Raw genomic sequence first — 20,196 nt, forward strand, 5'->3', positions numbered from 1 at the left:
CACAAGGCAGACGAACAAAAGTGGGCCAAGTAAGCCAAGAATGAACCGATTCCCTCCAATATGCCCAATGCCATTTGCAGCTCTCGGCTACTGGTACTGCTGCCCCCAACGATGTTTATCGTTAAATTCAATTTGCAATTTATAAGATTTTATACGCAATCGAAGGAGCCGGGCCGGGGATTCGGAGTAAGCTTGTTATCGGGTAGAACACCCCACCTATCCCCTCCAGATATCCTATAAATTGTGCAGCTGCGCATTCCATGCGAGTAACGCTCAATGCAGCGGATGGATGCAGTGGGTGTCGGGATGTTTTGGATGTCGGGATGCCGGGGGGTGGTACATTGTCCACTGGAGTGGAATGCATGTACTGGCAACTGAGATTCCAGCGGCGCCCGCCACAGAGCCACCTCTTGGTCAACTGCCAATATCATGTTACGTGGCTTTAAGCAAAGTTCCTGCTAAATCTGAAATCGAACCGAGCCATTATCTTATCTCCCTCCGTGCTCCTGATTTTTCTCTGTTTTCCCTGGACTTCCCCAGCCCCATTTTCCCTGTCGAGTGCATCGCATTTCCCTCTTTAGACGGCAGTAGCGACCTGGGAATAATAAGCAAATGATTTGTCATGTTAGCTCCCTCCTCTCCTCGCCCAATCTGCTGAATTCAATTTGCAATGACAAATGCTCCTCCGGTTCTGACCAAAGTAGAATGTAGTTGTTCGAGAGCTGGGAATCTGAATGCATCGGTAAATGCTGATTCAAATAGCTGCTTTGGATTCGAGAATCTCTGTCACTTCTCTCGGAGTGCCTGCGTTTCTTGTTTAGTGCTCAATTGCTGGGTTTATTTGCATGAATCAGTCAATTTGAAATCTGTTCTTCACGGATGTATCGGAAATTCACTCATAATACGCATACAGATTTTTGAAGAGCAAAGTAAATTGTTCTTCATCATAAACAAAACCCCAAAAGGGTTCCGTAAAATAATCACGCAAAAATAATGATTCATTGCGAAAACTTTTCATTTTGTACCCACTCATTTTAACTACTTTCTTCCTGAATTTATGTTTCTTTTTGCCTTTTTGCGTACATTTGTCTTACGTGCTTTTATGCGCTTTTACTACTTAGTTAAACAATTTGGTTAAAAGTTGGAAAACACAACGGGCACACACACACACACACTCCCATACTCCCACACACAGACACAAACAGGAAACCACTTGGTTCTCCGGCGAGGATAAAACGTGCGTGCATTAGCAGTCAAATACTTGGCAACTTTCCGCTTTCCACTTGCTGTTCCTGTTGCTCCAGTCTTCCTGCTGCCTTTCCTGCTGCTGCTGCAAATTAAACGCAACTGCGCTAAGGACACGTACGCCGTGCCGAGCAGGTGTGCCGATGGGCTGGGGTGGAGCAGGAGAAGGTAGCGTGGCAGCCTAATTGCGCCAAAAAGCCAGTTAATAATGGCAGCAAAACGCAAACAACACACGAACAATGGATGGCAAATGAAATTGAATTTGAGGGGGATTAAATTTTTTGGTTCTGCAATTAGCCGCCGAAAACCTGATTCGCAAACAAAGGTACAGTGGTGGAAATTTTTTGAACAGCAAACACTAATTATAAATGTGTGGTTAAAAAAAATATATATTTTTGATTAAGGAAGTTTTAAAGATAATGATAAGATAAATAGTTAGTTGTACAATAAATGGTGTGCTAAATCTTGACCGCGACTGTATTTGCAGATCTCTCATTCATATGTTTGCACATATTGTGTAAATTAAATTTAAGCCCTCTCGGCCACCGCTAATTAGAAGCGTTACAACTTGCTTGGCATCGTTTTTCGCTTGCAGGAGGAGTGAATCTGAATAAAAGAGGCGTGAGGAAGTGCGAGCTAATTAAGCGTGAATTTATGCAAACGCATGTTGTGCATACGCCTCGTTTGCCAAACTAGCAACTCACGCACACACACAAACAAGCACACACACGCACACGCGAATACCCGCTCGTATATTATTCATGCTGCCCAATTATGCACAGCCCACAAAAGTAGGCAACATATTTTTTACTCCCTCCTTTCCTTCTTCCGCATTTTTAATTTAATGCCACCCACCAAGCGGCCGACCATGCCCCCTTTTTCGCTGCCCGGAGGCTGACCAACTGTTTTTGCCATTAAGCTTTATTTATGAGCCTGCCGCCGACCATCCGCCGACATATAAATGTGTTTGTGTGGGCCGACACCGAGAAATTTGATAAAAATTAGCCTCGACGCCTAATTGCCAACATAATTGCATTGGAGCGTGTGCATTGTTTACGGCTAATGGCAAAAAACAATTGAATGATTTGCAGGCTTATCGCACCGACTAAAATTGGCAGCTTATATTGCGAGTGAGTCATGCAAATATAACGAGTCCCTAGAGCACACGTATGTTTATCTGCTCTCTTTTTTGTGGCAGCCACTTGAACAAATCAAATAAGCACGCATTCACTTGTGGCACGTAAAGGGAATTTGAGTGAAGAAACGTGAGAAGAGCCAGGAAATTAAGTAAATGAGGTGGGCCAACAGCGACATATAGAAAAGCGAAGAGAGCAAAAAAGATGAGCAAGAATGATGGACAGGAAATTCGGTAGGAAGTTTCCCACACCCATCTGATTTCCTCCCGAGGAACCTTGACCCAATATCCAAAGTTTGACGAAAACTTTTGCCCAGCAGCTGGCCATCCCCGGATAATAAAGGTAATAAGAAAATTACGCCATAAAATAATGAATATTCGGAGGGCTTGAAAGTTCGATTAAGGCTACATCGGGTAACCTCGAAAGCACTAAAAACTAAGGCTAAATGCATTTGTACAACATTGTTGGGTAATAAAGTCAACTTAATTACAACAAAGTGGAGGGGCCATGGAGGCGTCGCTTAGGTAACGAGCAACTTTTGTGCTCGGCTTTTGTTTTCTTAATGAGTTGCGGGATCGCAACAGCAACAACATTAGCAACAAGCTGCAAACAACAATTTCATAAACTTGGCCAAAAAGCATTTGCGCCCCAAAACAAGACCGACTCAAACGAATCGAGGTGGAGGGCCATCAAGACTGTACTGCATATGTTGCACAACGGTGGCACGTTAACGGCGTTACACAGAGAGAAATAAAACCGAATAAAAAGTTCTAAGAAAGTAAAACAAGTATTGAATGGCCACCAATTTAATTTAGAATAAATGAAACGAAATTAAATTACTGTTATGATTGATTCCATTGTTTCCATTTGAATTTTCTAATTGAATGTAGTTTTTTTAAGTGGAAAGTAACGCTGCCGCAATCCAGGAGCAAGATGAAAGGAAGCTGCAGCAGCAGCAGCACCAATGGCAACAATGGCAGAACAAACGACGCGTCGGATAACGGAAACGGAAGTTGCTTACAAGCGTAGTAAGACTCTTAGAGCGACAAAGAGGAGCAGACAGCTCACAATATAGAAAGATATGGGCTGATACTACTACTACTACTACTATCTCCTAATGGCTTCAGCTTTAAAATGTGCTGCATACTTTATGCTTTTCCAGGATTTTTGCATAGAAACGGCTTTGTGATGGGGGCAAAGGGCGAAATGGCAGCCGGAAACCATGGAAAATGCAAATTATGCCTATTGGAAATTCCCTTTTCCGGTCACGAAACGGAATAGATTCGATACCAAAAAGGTTACTTCATCTATAAACCATCATAAACCCCACGATATCGGCTCATTGTCCGCCAACTTTTTGGCCAACATTCATGGCCACAAAAATGAGCCCACAACTTGATTTCTGTGGCAGTTAGCAAAAAGTTGCCAGCCACACTTTTCAGCCCAATCAACTGTAAGCCATATTTTAATGGTATTCCCATGTGCGGCTGTGTTTGTTTATTTGCCACAGACCCGAGCACACTCTTAAATTGTCCGAGGGAAAAGTATTTACAAAATGTATTTATTATTATCATTGCGATGTTCGGTTCGCGCTGCCAGTCTGAACCAAAAAAAATCTCCATCGGCGTGTGTTTATTTGTGGGCGTCCCTGTGCGCTTGCATTTAATTAAGTTTTGTCGGTTTTTAAGTGCGTCTGTGTCTGTCTCCTCTGCACGCGATTACGCTGATAAGTTTCATTTAATAAAAAAATTTGTTGTGGCATAAATATTTTTTCTGGCCCACTCGTGTTTTGCATAAAATATTTATGGCATTAAATTGAGCGTTAGCGAATTTTTTTTTAATGTGATTTCTGAGCTGTGCATGAAGCCCGGGATTTATCGCCTGATAAACTGTTTTTATGTTTATGCACAAAGGAATTTTAAACACGTGCGACGAAAATATTTTTGGTAGAGCGAAACTTGATATGAAAATAGAAACGAGTGCACTTTAACTGGCTTTTAAAAGGCAAACATTAAATTGTGAGATTTTATGCATGAGTGATTTTAGCTTTTGGTCCTTTAGTGAAACACTTAATCTTCCCTAGAGTTCCAAGTAGTGCTTTATTGGTTCCAGAAAACATCTTAAAATACCTTAGCCTTGCTGTCGTGTGTCAAATAACTTATAGTGTAGGTTAACAATACTTCATATTTGGTTAAATAGTTGGTTAAATATGGGGGTTAAATATGGTTTGATTAATATGGGAAGATCCTTGATCCGATTCCCGTTATAGCTTCATTTTCAGCTCCTCCAACATGCGATAGACCTTCACGAACTTCTTCTCCACCACCTCAGTGAAGGCCCTGATCTCGTTTCGCACCACAGAGAGTTCCATGGCCGCTTCCGATCCACCAGATTCGCACTTCTTCGACTGCTTGTCGCTCTCATACCAACAGGCAATGCCATCCACATAGTCGTCCACCAGTTCGGGAGCTGTGATGTCCTCCATGAAGGATATATCCTTGCGCTTCACAAACGAACTCATCAGAAGCTGCAGGAAATCGCAGTTCCAGTTGTTCTGCTGGAAGTAGAAATACTGCAGCGCCTTCAAGCTGTCGAATATTGTGATCTTCAGGGAGTAAATGGAATTTCCCGAAATATCCAGCATTTGCAAATGGCTCTGCTTCTTGAACAATCCCTCCGGCAGCTCGTGAGCTCCGGTTGCCGAAATATTCAATCGCAGCAGCGATGTGAATCTACGCAGGGGATTTCCCTGAAGATTTCCCAGCGGATTGTGCGATAAGTCCAAGCTGCTCACGTTGGCGGCCTGTGGAATATGCGGCATTTCCCTCAGCGAATTGTTGCGCAAATCGAGTTCGTGAACCACTCCGTAAACGGTTAGCCTCCTCAAATCGCAGCTGTGCGCTATAGCCACCTCCAGCGAACTGAAGTTGAGTGTTAGCTCTTGGAAGATATTCCCCGAAATGTCCAGCTGAGTCATAACGGGTTGCAGCCTCAACAGCTCCGATTCGAAGGCGGTAAACCGATTTCTTGCGAGGCTCAATTTGGTGAGGTTTAAATTCCGGTCAAAGATTCCTCTTGGGAGAGCCTCCAGGCGATTGCCAGCCAAACTTAGATCCATTAGTTTCCGCATACCGCTGAAAACTCCGAGCGCAAGCTGCTCCAATTGATTTTCCGCCAGAGAAAGTTCCTTCACCTCCTTGAGGGCATGGAAACTATGGTTGCCCAACTGTTTCAACTGGTTCCCCTCAAGATGCAGGGTGGCCAGGTTGTCCGCGCCCAGAAATATATTCTTGGGTATCTCCTTTAGGCGATTGTGTCCCAGAAACAAGCCCATCAAATTGCTGGCCCCCTCGAACTGCGGTTTCTCGAACGTTTCCAGGGAGCAGTTTTCCATGCGGAGCACCTGCAGATCCGGAAAAGTGTCGAAGAGCAGGTGTGGTATCTTCGCAATGCTCGAGTTCAGAAAGGTGAGCATTGTGGTGCCCGCAATGGGTGCCTGTGACAAGATCACATAGTCACTGCGACCGATCACCACATTGGTGCAGATTCCCGCGCTGCAATGATCCTGCAGCCAGAGGCGGCGCAACTGACCGTTGCCAGGGGGCGTGGCCGAGTGGTAAGTGGGTGGCTTAACCAACACCACTTGTACCACGAGCAACCACCAAAGCACCGCCATGATGCACGGATTTCGCGATTTGTACCGATTAGAAGGACTCCCGAGTCACGATCCTTTCGCTCGGGAGCCGCCAACGAAGCGCTCGCCACGGCGCAACTGGCTCAACTGCTGTGACCATTCGATCCACCGATCCGGAGATCTAGTTTCCGAAATCTGATGTTCCATCGCAACCCCAAATGCGGATGCGGGTGCTTCAATTCAATCGGACCAGCAAAGCCAGCAGAGCCAGCTAAGCCGAAACATATGTGGCTGCCAGCAAGCAGAAGGGGTCGCATCGCAGTTGTTTTTGATTTAATTCAATTAAACCCCTGCCCGGTTTCTATTCCAAAATGTTTCATGCTGAACTTTCAATTTCGTTCTCGTGCGACAAACTATTTAACTATATGTATGGTACACACATGCTCACTCGCTTTTCTGCACTCTTGTTTTATTGCATTTCATTATTTGGGTTTCGAATCCGCTCTTTGTATCTGGGCTGCTGCCCACGTCCGACTGATGAAAATGAATGTTTTTTAAAGTAGGAAATGGAAAACGAAAAAGTATAGAGAATGCAGCTAGGGTTAGGTAATTATTAGGAATTTATGAAGGTTTCGCAGAGCAGAAATAACTTATGTGACCAACCATCCTAGCAACTAAAAATAAACAAACAAACGATTGATTTCTATCATAGTTATTCTGCGAAATGCTTGACCTAAAATACCAGTGTATAATAAAGTGATTGTAATATATTCGAACCTAAGCTAAAGGGTCTAATCTGCCCTTCTTTAGAATTTCGCCTGGTCAAACCGCACCCAATGACTCAACGGTCAAGATCCTCAGATTAGGCGAACCAGTTTAGCACGCTGACCCACTTAAAATGGACAGTTAAAATTGATTACCAACGGAGATGGCAACAGGTTGAGTGAACCTGGCCATTACCAAGAACCTTTCCGCAGATCTTATCATAGTCAAAGACTTGGGTATAAAAGTGGGAAGCGGAATTCAAACAACCAACAGTCGACAAACATGAATCGAAGAGCGCAAATATTGTGTAAGAAAGGAGAGATATCTAAAGGTTTCAACCAAGAAGTTAACTTTTCATTATATTTCCAGTAATCTTGGGCCTAATTTGCGGTATTCAAGCGCGAATTCCCAACATCCGCAGGGTTGTTGGATCCGGACGTAGTGCTTTGGATGTGGATGTGGACGAGCCAATTGGTCCTCAAATTGTGATCTACTCGCCAAGTGAATCCATGGCCAGATCCGATGATCAGGAACCTACTTTCCATGAGCCGCAGATCAGGGAGGAAGTTGCGGATTCGGAACCGGATAAGGACAGTCGCAAAGTGCCCGACTATCTCTACTCGAATGCCATTCCCATGGTCAATGACAAGAATGTGAAGTACGTGGTTCCCCAGGTGGCCGCGTATCCCGTTTCCTTTGCTCCTCAACTCATCTCCAGCAAGAATGGACTTAACCAAAATCAAGGAAATGGGTTGTCCTATGTGGTGGTTCCCCGAGTCCAACTGGGTTTCAATGTCCAGGGACAGTCGGGATTTAATTGGCCTGGTTTGAACTTATTACCTACGAATCTTGGCAGTGAAACCGATGCTGCTGAGAAGGAGGAACCTATGCCACCCACTGCCTACATTCCAGTTCCCGTGCCCGGTCCTCCAGGTCCACCCGGTCCACCTGGACCACGTGGTCCCGCTGGACCACCCGGTCCTCGGGGTCCCCGAGGTCCTGCCGGGGAATCCGGGGTGATCTCAGCCCAGAAACCCCAGAGCATTTGGTACACCCAGACGGGCAGCAGCAACAGCAATCTCAACAAACAGCCGCAGTACAACCAACCCTTTTCCGGTGGCTACCAAAACTAAACAGGAAAACTAAATAAACAGGAGCTCAAGAAAGGGTTTTCAAAACTACACTGTGTGTTAATGGCTATTTGTTTGGGCCAATCGTGCCATGTATGCCATTTGGTTATACTTTATTCTCCATTACGGCATCCTTTAATCTATGATTATGGCAAACACGGCAATATAGTATCCGTGCGACAGGTGCACTTGTACTTCGAAGAGCACGTCGCTGGCATTATCTGGCGTACTATATGTAACAGTAAGACTTTTGTTGTATTTCTTTAATCACTTTTTATTCCAAATATGCGACTGCTCTTCTTAATTGTCTGACATTGAATGCCTTTTTATTCTCTTCCTTCTCATCCCACTTCTGATGTTGTAACAGTAAGACTTTTGTTGTATTTCTTTAATCACTTTTTATTCCAAATATGCGACTGCTCTTCTTAATTGTCTGACATTGAATGCCTTTTTATTCTCTTCCTTCTTCTCCTCGTTCAGCCGCGTGAGCGAGCTCGCAATACATGATCATTTACTTATTCTATTATATTCTATTCTATGAGAGCGGGAGAGATGGTTATACATCTCTGGACTTTAACTGTAACTCTTATTCTATAGTACAGTGGGTCTTGTAGGTAAACATCCTACTACATGTGGTACAGTGGGTATTGTAGGTAAACATCCTACTACATATATCTACGTATTTGTATCTGTATCTGTATCTGTATCCGTATCTATTGTAACGAGTGTGTCAAACGTTGGCGTTGCGGTCAGGCCATAAAAGGTCTGGCGGAATGCTCGTGTTTGGTGTCAGTTTATGGCAGGCCAGCCAGCACACATGCGACGTAAGCACAACGATGATTGTGTGTAATTTACATGGATTTTAATATCACTTGGCACCACATCTAGGGTGGCAAATAGACCGCTTTTTCATGCGATCGCCCGCTCGTTTATTTATTTGTATTTCGCTTTTTTTTGTGGCCCCATTGACGGCACCTGAAGCGATTGCCATCTCTGTCGCTCAGTTTACCAGTGTACTATATAGTAAATGGTGCTAGCAACACCCACACAAGCTCAACCCATCTGGTTGCCATTTAGTTTTTATTGCTCTTTAGTTGTCCTATTCCGAAAAGCCACATCCACACATTTGCTTCAATTGATACGCAGCACGCATTTGTTTCAATTAAATGAAAATGTTTCATACGTTTAGTGCTCGTCTCGCTCAAAGCAGCTGCAGTTTTACTGAGGATGCCACAAAATGATGGATGTCTTTGCTGGAAGCTTCGCTATCGTTCCCTTTAAGTCCTCATAACATTCACAAACTTTCTTATCTGTGAATTTCAAACGAAAACTCAGACAAAGCTGATGTCAGGACAGCATGACAAACCAGATTGCTGCTGATGAAAAACGAAACGAAAAAGAAAATTGCCAACACATGTTGGGGCGAAAATATTGCATTCTGCTCGGTGGAAGCTGAATAAAATTTGAATTAAGATGTTTGTTTGTTACTTGGCGACTCGCTCCTTCTGACTTGACAACACCTGACTGATTAGGATGTTTTCTCGGGGCCACCTTTTCATTCCCATCGCGCGTACATCAAAAGGCATTCGGCCCCATGCTGATTAAGTTAAAATGTTAATAAATATGATTATCGTGCTGTGTTCGTTATTCTTATTGCCTGGCTTTTTGCCATTAAAATGACTACGGCAGTAAATAATAAAGTGTTGTGGGGGGTCCTTCCTGCGTGCCTTAGTGGCGGAAGATTGAAGCCAGGATGCTTGACACTTTGATGTGGCTCAAAATATGGAAGACACGTGGCGGATGCGTAATATGAATACTTTCATTTCTCTTCAATTCAATTCAGTAGGAGAGTTTATAAATTTTGTACAGTTTCTTCATTATTTATTTAAAATTGTAATACAAAATTGTATTTCAAAGGAAACACACTATGTATGCTATATCAAGTAACAAAAAACAATTCAATACAAATGCAATCAAAAGTCAGCGTGGGGCTAGTTAATAATTTAAAGTTCACGCAAAGAATAATGGTCAATAATTCAATAGTCGACATGTAAAAACTTGTAAAATAAAAAATAATCTATCTGAAAACATTCAACAGAATATTTTATTTTTTACTTGTTTGCCCTATAAAAAAATCTTCTCTGTTAAACTGGGCAATCTAAAAACACTCCAGTAAAAGTCATTGGCAATTACAATCAAATTTGTTAGTTCAAAGTACTTTCCCATTCAATATTAAAATGCGTATAAAGAATATGCAAATAACTTATCTCGAGTAAAAACTAGAATTAAATCATAGAGGTCAAAAAGCAGTCAATAAATTTCAATCTCTGTGTACAGGCGAAAAAAAAAAACGTAGATAAACAAGTATGGCAATCATCCAATACCATCAAATCAGCCCGCCAACTAGCCAAGTTTATTAAAAAATGTCTGTGAAATATTCGCAGCGAACGGATATATTCAGCGGGCTTAAATCGCCAGAGGATACTGTACAGAGGGGCGGGAACAAAAGTTGGCTGTAATTTGCAGGCCAAGTCAGCGAAATGAACACTGGCCGGAACTACGGCGTTTTGCGTGCAAACTGACAATTTAAACAAAACAGCAGGGGGACGTCGGAGTCGGAGGGCGCCATCCAAAGGGGGAGATTTTAAAAAAGAACTTGGCCAGAGATAATAGGATAAGGCAGGACTGGGCGGGACTGGAGAGGACTGGGGAGGACTGGGGAGGACAGGCGAGGACAGGATGAGCGGCTGCAGCGGCGGAAGCTCCGCCATTTTCATGCCAGCTTGGCGCTTGCATATTTCATGAGGCGAAATTTATGAAGAAGCAAACGGCGATTCGATCGAGTTCCCCAGCAAACAAACTCGGGCAAACACTTAGTGCGCCGAATTCCCTCTAATAATTCGCACACTCGACGATTATTTATTCATTCGCTTTGCATTTGCATCCGTAATGCGGCTCGAACAGATTAATATTTGATGGTAACCGCAGCACGGAGACACAGGACACACAGCTCGAGCGGCTTAAGTGCTAATGAAACTGACTTCTAAAATATTCATGTGCCAACAAAATGTTCTTTTGAACATTTCGACCGGGTTCATTAGTGGGATTTGCATTAGAACTGCCGGAGTCCGAGTGTTTTTTACTTACACCTTTGCTGGCAATTCACTTTTATGTCCGCTAGTTGCTTACCTGAAAGGAAAAAAAAAAAAAAAAAGTTTAATGAGATAACGTTTTATTATCGCTTTAGATCAAATTAAAGTTCTAACGGATTTGTATGTGAGTTAACTGAGGGAAAAAACATTACGTTTTAATGCAATTATACCACACTCTAATGGCTTTTAATTAGCGCAGAGATTTGTTAACACATACACTCACACACACACACATACACACTAAGACGTGGTCTTATCTGCGGCCATGTCCTGTTTGCTGTTTCCCCACCTCAGAGCCAGGTAAAAAGGCAGGTGTGGTTTTTGTCTCGGCAGGTCTCCGCTTTTTTTCTCTTTAGTCCTTCCATTCCATTGCACAATGACCATAAAAATGGCCCAAAGCGGCGGACCATTTTAACTGGACTGCCTTGGCAAAGACCAAATCCTTAATTACCATGGCACACATGAAGGCAAACATACAAATGCGGTCAAGATTATAGCAACATAAGCAAGGCTTAAACAAATTAAGCTAAATATCAATTAATTTAACCAATAAATTATGGTTTTTTGTTGGTCTAATCTGCTGTAGTAATTATCTTCCATTGCGTTATGTAAGAACCTATAGTTCTGACCACATTTGTGCCTAGTTAAAGCAGTTAAGCTTGGCTTTCCTGTTCTCTCTGTGTTGCTTTCATTGTTGTTGTCATTATTATTCATAACTTGGCAGACAGTCGCCTTTATTTATGTTCCCATTTGCACAATGGCCAGGACCCTTTCACTCCCCCTTCACCGCCTGCAGCCCTCTAATAGGTGTTAATGTGTTTTATTGTTCTTGGGCAGCCAGGTGGCGCACAACCTGCCGAGTCCTGTGGAAACAAATGAACTTGACACTGCTGTGCAATGAGACAGAAATCTTAATGGAATTACAGATCTCGAACTTTGTGTAATCGAGTTGGAGCCGAGCGACTGAGGGGGATTTGGGTAATTTCTTCTTATTTCGGACCTCCTTTCCTTTAATTTTCCTTCTCTTTTCGGTTTGGTGCCTTTGGGCCTCATTTTGCTGTAGTGTAGACAGAAATGGTTCTGACAAGTGTCAATCTGATGATGTCGCACACACTAAGGCTAAGCAAGTGCTTGTCTGTCCTTGTCTTTCTATCCCGCTCCCTCACACTGTTTCTGTTTCATTCGCACATCCTCATCCCCTCGCCCTCCTTCGCTCCATCAGGCTGGCTCTTCACATGTGTTAGTGGCAAAAATGCTTTCATTACGCTTCAAGTGGAATGCCGAGTGGGCCACTTGACGTTGAACGCGACTTTGAAGCGGCTGCCGATGGTAGAGCTATAGCGAAAGCTATAGCTAAAGCTAAAGCTAAATCCAAAGCTGCCGCTGATGTGGCCATGAACGAGGGCTGCAGCGAGCCATGGAGAATGGGGGTTCGGTGGGCCTAAAAATATGCAACACATTTGCCATACACTACTTTCTAGTTACAGTGAAACTTAACAAACGATGGATGTATTTTGTATGTATTGAAAAGATTATAAGTTAAGAATATTTCGGAATATTTTAAAATCTCTTTATATTATAGTCCTTCGTGCAACTAAAATCCAAAACATCCTAACCATCAAATTTGTATATAAATTGAAACAGTTCTGTCTATTCTGTTTTTTTTTTTTTTTAATGTACCTTTCTACTTATTGAATTCAACCCGTATTTGTAGTGCCAAAATGACTAAGCAACTGAAATGCGGCTAAAAAGGAGGCTAAGGTCACCGACAAGTTCAATATACAGGCGACAGCACACACACTCTCGCATTCTGCACACAAGCACAGACTCACACAAATGCATACACTTACATAATTGCAGCGTTGATTGCCATCCGTTATATGCTTCTTTTTCAATGTCAGTTGGCAGGCAGAACAAAATGCTTTTGTATCGTGCAAAACTTTTTGAATGCATGCCAAATCACTGCGGGGACAAAGTTTTTGGGGGAAGGGAGGAATGACTTGGTAATTTTTTGGACAGCACAAAGGAATAATCGTTTCGAGATTTATAGCCAGCCTGTGTGTCAACTTGCCAAGTTAATTAAAAATGTATCAAAAGAAGAGCTGTGAGAGTCATATTGCCATTGTCACTCCAAAAATTATTAAAAATGCAACGTTTGCAAGGAAAAGAGCAAAAGCAATCAATTCTAGATCCATGTCAACTATACGTAAACCATCATTTTCCCTATTCAATTTCAAATTTGTGAGAGGCAAAAAGTCTAATATTGATGTTGTGCTAGTTACAAATGCATTTATAGTACACACCTCCATCAGAATCCGTCTAAATCAAGAAACCATTTAGCTGGGATCAACGTTAAACGGCACTTGAAAATGTCGGTGGCAATTAAAATGCCAATCCATTCCCAGAGACACAATCGTGATATATGAATGTGGCACTAATAACTCAAATTGTCATTTCGCATGCGGGCCAAGTGGACGGGAGGGATTGGAGGGAATGGACGGCAGGTCAGGCCATCATGGAGATCAATAATTTATTGCGACATTGCTGAGGGGTAAACATTAATTAAACACACAGAACAGAACAGAACAGGAGCATAGACAGAAATTGCAATTTATTCAAGCTTTCTAATGGCATTCACCCGCTCAGTAATTGCAATTTAAGACTCGTAACAAAAGCAAATTTCCATGATGTAACCAGTCGTATGAGTAATTTAACATAAAGTATACGCAATGTGGGTCATGGCAGAATGGTTTTTCGTCTGAGAACGCACCTGAACTATAATTTGATTAAACAAATTAAAACAAAAGCTTTCCAAATATTTGAACAATATTTTCTAATTGCCCTCGACCAGACAGCGGTCAAATATAAAATTTCCATATTGGCCTAATCAAGCGGAAAGTGTTGATTTGATTTCAATCCGCCAACGCCCTTCGAACTGCAATTGTTAACAATTTATTTGACCAAGTTGTGTGGAGCGTGGGCTAAAATTCAATATACAGAACGGAAAATTTTCAATATTTATGCTAGGGCAATATTTACTGTGATTTCACAAACTTTTCTCCCGACCGCTTGGCTCTCCCTTTTGCACTTGCAATACAATCGTTACACTTGATTGAGCAATGTATAAATTTACGACTTTCGTTTTATTTTCCACATTTTTCATTGCCCGCTTTCGAGGGCAATTAAAAGGACCCCAAAATCAAGTCAACTTTGACTTTTGGTCAACGTCGATTGTCCCCTGTGAACAGTGACTTCCCCCAGGACTTTTAATTAAAATCACAGCGGCCATTTGCGAGGAGTCACAGTTTGGTTTTTTATTCGCTTTTTCAAATTCTGTTTTTTTTTTCTGTTGTTGCGGAGGGTCTCGTTTGGCCATTAGCAATTTTCCACTCGACTGAGGCCCAAACGCCTATTGCCGTACAGCAAAGAGGAGGAGATCATCGGGAAAAGCCAGGGCGTGTCCAGACGGCGAAACAAAAAAGAAGTCCACAACCGGACAAAGGGAAAGCGCGATTCTCTAATGATTTTCGGCCTGCATATAAACGACAATGGATGGGAAACACTGAAGACACCGAAAAGAATGGCCACCCCATGCTGAATGCTGAAAGCATTTTCGGGACAAAAAGCCCAAGTTAGAGGCGTGGTTAAGCCGGGCTAAAAACGCCCGTTTACTTTAGCCCGCCCTCTCCCTTGGATTCCTATTTACAGATATTTTTATTTTCACATTTTCCCCCAGCTCTTCCTAAAGAGCTGCGAGAACAAAAACTGTCAGCAGCCCAAAAAGATAAGCTAAGAAAACACGATGCGATTGGGCGTTAACAACAACAAAACCAACAACTCGAAGCTAGCTTGGAAAAACTTTATACGCAACGTTTTCCAACGTCTTCGTCTCGTTATTTATGTTTTGTTGGCGATTTCTTGGTAATGCCAAGCGAAAACCGAAAAAGAGACGCCCCAAAATATGCATTAAAATATGGTAAAAAGTCTAGAGGAAAATGGAGAATGATTTGCAATGGGCGGGGGAAAAGTGCGAAAGAGTAAACTTTCCTTTGAGGCGGGTCAGCTCAGTCAAGTGAAGTGCTCCCTTGATGATGAAGCAGATGATTGAACTTTTGATGGAGAGGATATCTATAATATTTATGCAGTCCATGCATAGCTAAAGGATAGGGATTATTTTGATGGAAGTTGCTAAGTGCCGAACAAAAAAATTATGAAAAATGGTCAAGATCCTTTACAAATTTATATAGTGTACGCAAAATATTTATCTATATATTTTTAGAAGCCTTTTATGCGAAAGCAGGTCAGGTAAAACATCCTTTTACCTCCCTTTCAATTAGCTAGAAGTGAAAATTATCGCCATAAGAAAATCTTGTTTCTGGAAAGCTCCCACGCGTCTGTCTCATAAATTTGGGTAATTAATTTTACTGCCTGCCCTAAGCGTAAACATCAACTTCATCACCATTACGAACAATGTTGCTCCTTGGCCAACCACTGAACATTGTGGCAGGTCAGGTAGCTGTTAAATTTTATTCTTCCTGCCGCAAGATCAGGAAAGGACTGCTGGTGGGTCGTCAAAGGGAACACGGCCAAGTTAATTGAGCTCCTTAAAGTCAGTAATTTTACTGGAGATTTTCAGTTAAATTTCAGACCGCTAAATTGTGAAACAAAAACAAAAGTTTCGGGCTAACTGACGCGACAACGGGTAAATCCTTGGCTCACTTTTCAGGCCAATTCAACCTACATATGTCGATTCAAATTTTCGGCTAAAAAGTTTGCATGAATTGCGAAATATTTATTAGCTCTATTCGAACTTTTCAGCAGTATTGGCAAGTGCACAAAAAGTTTCCACCCACACGCTCATTCCACACTCTTTCAATCATTGATTCATTTGCGGCACAAAAGTAGTAAACTTAATTTCACTCGATGCAACAAAAAAAAAGGGCGAGAAACGGAATAAAATATGTTAGCCCCCAACTTGTCTGTTCAATGCCGTTCGAGAAACTTTGCGAGGAGGTTCGAGTATATAAAAGCAGTTGCCCTGGTCGATTCGCTCATTTCACACCCAATCGCATTTCGGTTTTACATATTCAATTAGAAAGACGACTCCGTATCGATATCCCCCTGCTGTCAGCTGCAGGGATATTGCACCGAAAAGTTTCCCAAGTCCCAAGGATCAATGGCGAGAAAGCAGAAAATTATGTAAACTTCTGGTATTCCCATGTCATGTGATTAAAGTTGTACAAGTTCTCAAAACAAGCTAAGGGCAAGTCCCCCCTCCCCGATTTTGATATTTGCATAGGGATATAAGTTCTGTGACAATTGTAAAATCCTGCCGAAGGGGCGGAAAATGCCGACAGAGATATGTATGAGGGCTGCGTGTTGCTGTGTTACTAAACAAAAGTTAAGTCATAAATATTTTCCGAGTTTTTGACTTAAAATTTATCAACGATATCCGCCTTGCAGCCCCGCGAAATCCGAACAAAGGACACGCCAGCACACACAGGCATAAGTACAAATATGTACATAGACAAACACACACACACACATACACATACACACCTACAATATTTAACTTTGGTTGGTAAACTTTCCGACATGCAAAAGTGCAAAAATATATTTGGGAAATTTGTCAACTGGGGTTACAGTTGAGCCAGTGCTTCTCAAACTACTTAGCCCAGCTTGGCGAAATTTATAAATGCGATTTGGCATAAAAATTGTAATACTACAAGAAGGGAAACAAAATAATTTATTATGTCTTTAAATTTAACTGAAATACAGGCAAATTGCAAAAGATTTTATTGTTTGCAGTAAGTTTTTTAAAGAACTAATTTAAAAAAAATGCGACAATGTAGGGTTGAGCTTAAAAAAGGTATATACCCTTTAACCAAATATGTGGCCCCGACAACTTGTCAAATTGTTAACCAATTAAGCCTTATTGAAAAGTATCCTTCTTAGGCTTACGGTTCCCATAAGAAAGAAAAAGGTAAAAAAAAAAAGGTCAGTCTCCAATTTAAAGCTAAGAAAATGCGCCTTCCAAGGTCTTTGGACCCGGATTTCGGTCCCCGACAGACCCTTTATTAATGAGCCGTTGACCTTTACCGAAGATGGCCCGCAGTACGGAATTAAGTATAAAGAGCTGGCAGGTGAAAAGCGGAGTGTCCTCAAAGGACAGCCAACTGCCAGTGATTTTAATTACGTGAATGCAATAAGCGTGCGATGCAACCGTCAGCCTGAGGCAGCCGCAAAATCAATCAATCTTCTGATCGATCAATAATTCAATTGGCCCGACTGGCTCAAGAAAGTGGCAAATTAATTAAAAAGGCAAAACTCAGCCCGAAAAGGCAAATATGCTCGGTAAAGGAGGGAGTCGGTAAAAGCTTTTGGCCGCTCTTGCTTTCCAATTAAATTGATGAGTGGCCAAGGCCGAGGGATAACATTTATCAGCAGCAGCCCAGAAAGCAAAGGAAGACAATAGGAGCTTAAGAAGGACCAAGGAACCCGAGAAGCTGCACCGGGCGGACAAAGAGCGAGTGTTATGTAAATGACGCTATACAAAAGTCGAACAATGGTGGGAGAAATGGGAAAAAAGAGGGCGGGACCGGAAGACTAAAGTCAGATAAGCAAATGACAAACAGCGGAGAGAAGAAGGTAAAGGACTTGCAGGCAGGACTTCTTATCAAGGTGCCATCGCATAAATATCTTGCCGTTTCTAATGTTTACTAATGAAAGCCTTCCCTTTGAGCCAAAAAAAAAAACAAAAACAAAAACACAAACTTACATGCAAGTGCAGTTGAAACACATTTTGTCCCGAATTCAGCTTACTAACAATTCGCTGATTAGCAGTCAGGAAAACGAAATTAAAAGTGCAGTTAATAAGCTTTCCCCAGCAATTTCCTGCTTTTCTTGTCTCGCCAACTCGCGGTGTCCAGAAAACTTTATTCCTCTATTTTATCATAATAATTTCGGTGCCAAAAAGTTTTCAGCGCTGAAAACTTGATGGGCGAACGCCAAGGATGAACAGCCGGGAACTAGAAAGGTATATGTATATAGAGCATCGTTTTCATTAAAACTTTTGACACAACGAATTTGTTGATGTGCCACGGATTCGGGTACTTCTCCTGCAGGAAAACAAACAAATACAGAACGACCCTGCGAGTTTCAATTTGAAATCTCGAAATTCTGGCTGTTACGGCAAATGGCAAAAAGTCTCGCGTCCTACTACTTCATCTTTATGCTTTTATTAATTGTTTTTGCTCTAGCTTGCTGCTGCTGTTTGGCACTTGTAACTTGTTTGCGCAGCGAGTTTAGTTTTTAGTTTTCAACGCTTGTTCGCCCCCACAAAAAAATAAATGAGAAACAGAGCAGCAACACGAACAAGTGCGAAATGTTTGGCAACACTTTAGACGAGTTATGTTTCGAATGTTTGGAGGTGGGCCAGAAGTTCAAGGGGTTGGAAGTTTGTGTCGGATGAATCAAAGCGTAACAAGGTTCAGGTTGAGGGGTTACCAAAGCATTTAATTTCAATTGAAAAGGTGCGAGCAGAGAACAATAAATGTATTTCTTGAGTACTTTGTTTGATATATGAACTTAAAAAAGGCAATTCACAAACAAAAAGTATTAAAGAACTTTTTCTAGGTCTATCAGGTTTCTTATTAAATTTCCACTCAAAATGAAATTCAAAATAAATATTATTGCTAATAATGTTCATTGCAATACCCAGTGCCCAAACTAACCTTACTCATTTCTCATTTCCCAGCAATCAAGTTGGCAATTAATAAACGTAAGTAAGGCAAAGAGTCTAGGATTCATTTTCACTTCCGCTCGGCGCTCAACTCATTACAGTTTTACAAGCGATTCGGGCGTCATCTAATTATGCAAAATAGCACATTTCATTTGCAGAGAGTCGGTGTCTGTTCGCATTCAGGTCGGCCTTAAGTTGGATTCATTTTAACAATGCCATTTAAAATTAATTTTCAATTAACTTTCGCGGCCCGCGTCCAGACATCTGCCACGTTTCGCCGGAGACTTTGGGGCTTTGGCGTCCGCTTCAACTAGTTGGGAGTGCTAACAAAAGTTTTGTGTGCGCGCCTTCATAAATTAAATTTTCCGCTTTTTGTTTCTGCCAATTAAGTCAATGGTCGAAAGAGCGGAGGCGGCATTGTGAGTGATACTAATTTCCACCGACACGGAGGCTACTTAAACCGCCTGCCACCCAATCCACTTTGCCGGTCTTTCGCTCGATCCGCCAACAAAGGGGATCCGCATAATGGAAATCGACGCAGTTGAGCTTTTCGTGGCTCCGGCTTTTTACATCAGCCACCTGCGTGTCGGTCCGTTCCCCAATTGAAAACCAAATGCTGGGCTCCATTTGGAGCTCAAACTGTGAGAGCAAGACTTAACCCTTGGCAGCCGCAAAAACAACTGTTTGGAATGCATTTTACTTTCAAATGCCGTTCGTAGATGTTCGCCATAGTTGTTGTTTTACACTTGAAGAGAAACATTTTTAGTTCCTTTGAATTGAAATATTTTATTATTTTTAAAAGGGAGTGTGCTATCACATCTACTGGAATAAATAAGCAACAAAGTCACAACTAATTTCAAAGGGTTCTTTTCACCTACAACGGTTTCTGCCAGTGTAGTTTACAGCAAGCAACTGTAAATCCTTACTTTGAAGCAATTCCACTCCCGGCGCACATCTATCCACCATCCAGCTGCCTTGTTTTATCGCAAACGATGCCATTACAAGGCGATTTGAGCTCCATTTGTGCTGGCCATTCCCATTGCCAGGATAACTTGACAGTCACTTAGCGGGTTCGCGTCTCTGCCGGGGAGCGGAGTAGGGAAACCGGAGAAGCCGAAGGTGTGTGTATCAAAGTAGCAGTTGAAAGTACATGGTCGGAATGCTCTCAGATTAAACTTGTCCGGCGGCAACACCTGTGCCCGCATTGCCAAACCACTTTTCTCCCCCCAATGTTTTCCCTGACTGACGGGCAGCCAGGTGAGCAGAGCTGACGGGGCAGACGGTGCACGGTTGCAGAAGAGGATGCAAACGGCAGAACACTGATTTCAGCTGAAAGTTTGTCCGGTGCGCTCTGCCATATCAGCAGTCATGGCTGCCCCAGAGCAAAGTGCTT

General features: G+C 42.3%; 3 protein-coding genes across 5 annotated transcripts in view; 1 reads left to right on the forward strand and 2 right to left on the reverse strand.

The window, feature by feature from the left end:
- Positions 1-20,196, reverse strand: part of LOC108095737 (furin-like protease 1, isoforms 1/1-X/2) — a 125,616-nt gene that overhangs the window by 29,928 nt on the left and 75,492 nt on the right. The window lies entirely within an intron of this gene.
- Positions 4,457-6,152, reverse strand: LOC108095742 (carboxypeptidase N subunit 2). The gene has a single exon (XM_017196923.1). It carries the CDS (start codon positions 6,055-6,057, stop codon positions 4,645-4,647), a length of 1,413 nt encoding a protein of 470 aa, XP_017052412.1. The 5' UTR covers positions 6,058-6,152; the 3' UTR covers positions 4,457-4,644.
- On the forward strand, positions 6,251-8,664 carry LOC108095743 (serine/threonine-protein phosphatase 1 regulatory subunit 10). Its single transcript, XM_017196924.1, has 2 exons — positions 6,251-7,087; positions 7,150-8,664. Exons 1-2 carry the CDS (start codon positions 7,063-7,065, stop codon positions 7,911-7,913), a joined length of 789 nt encoding a protein of 262 aa, XP_017052413.1. The 5' UTR covers positions 6,251-7,062; the 3' UTR covers positions 7,914-8,664.

The sequence above is a fragment of the Drosophila ficusphila genome, unplaced genomic scaffold (assembly GCF_018152265.1).
Source record: "Drosophila ficusphila isolate 14025-0441.05 unplaced genomic scaffold, ASM1815226v1 contig_791, whole genome shotgun sequence".
NCBI lineage: Eukaryota > Metazoa > Arthropoda > Insecta > Diptera > Drosophilidae > Drosophila > Drosophila ficusphila.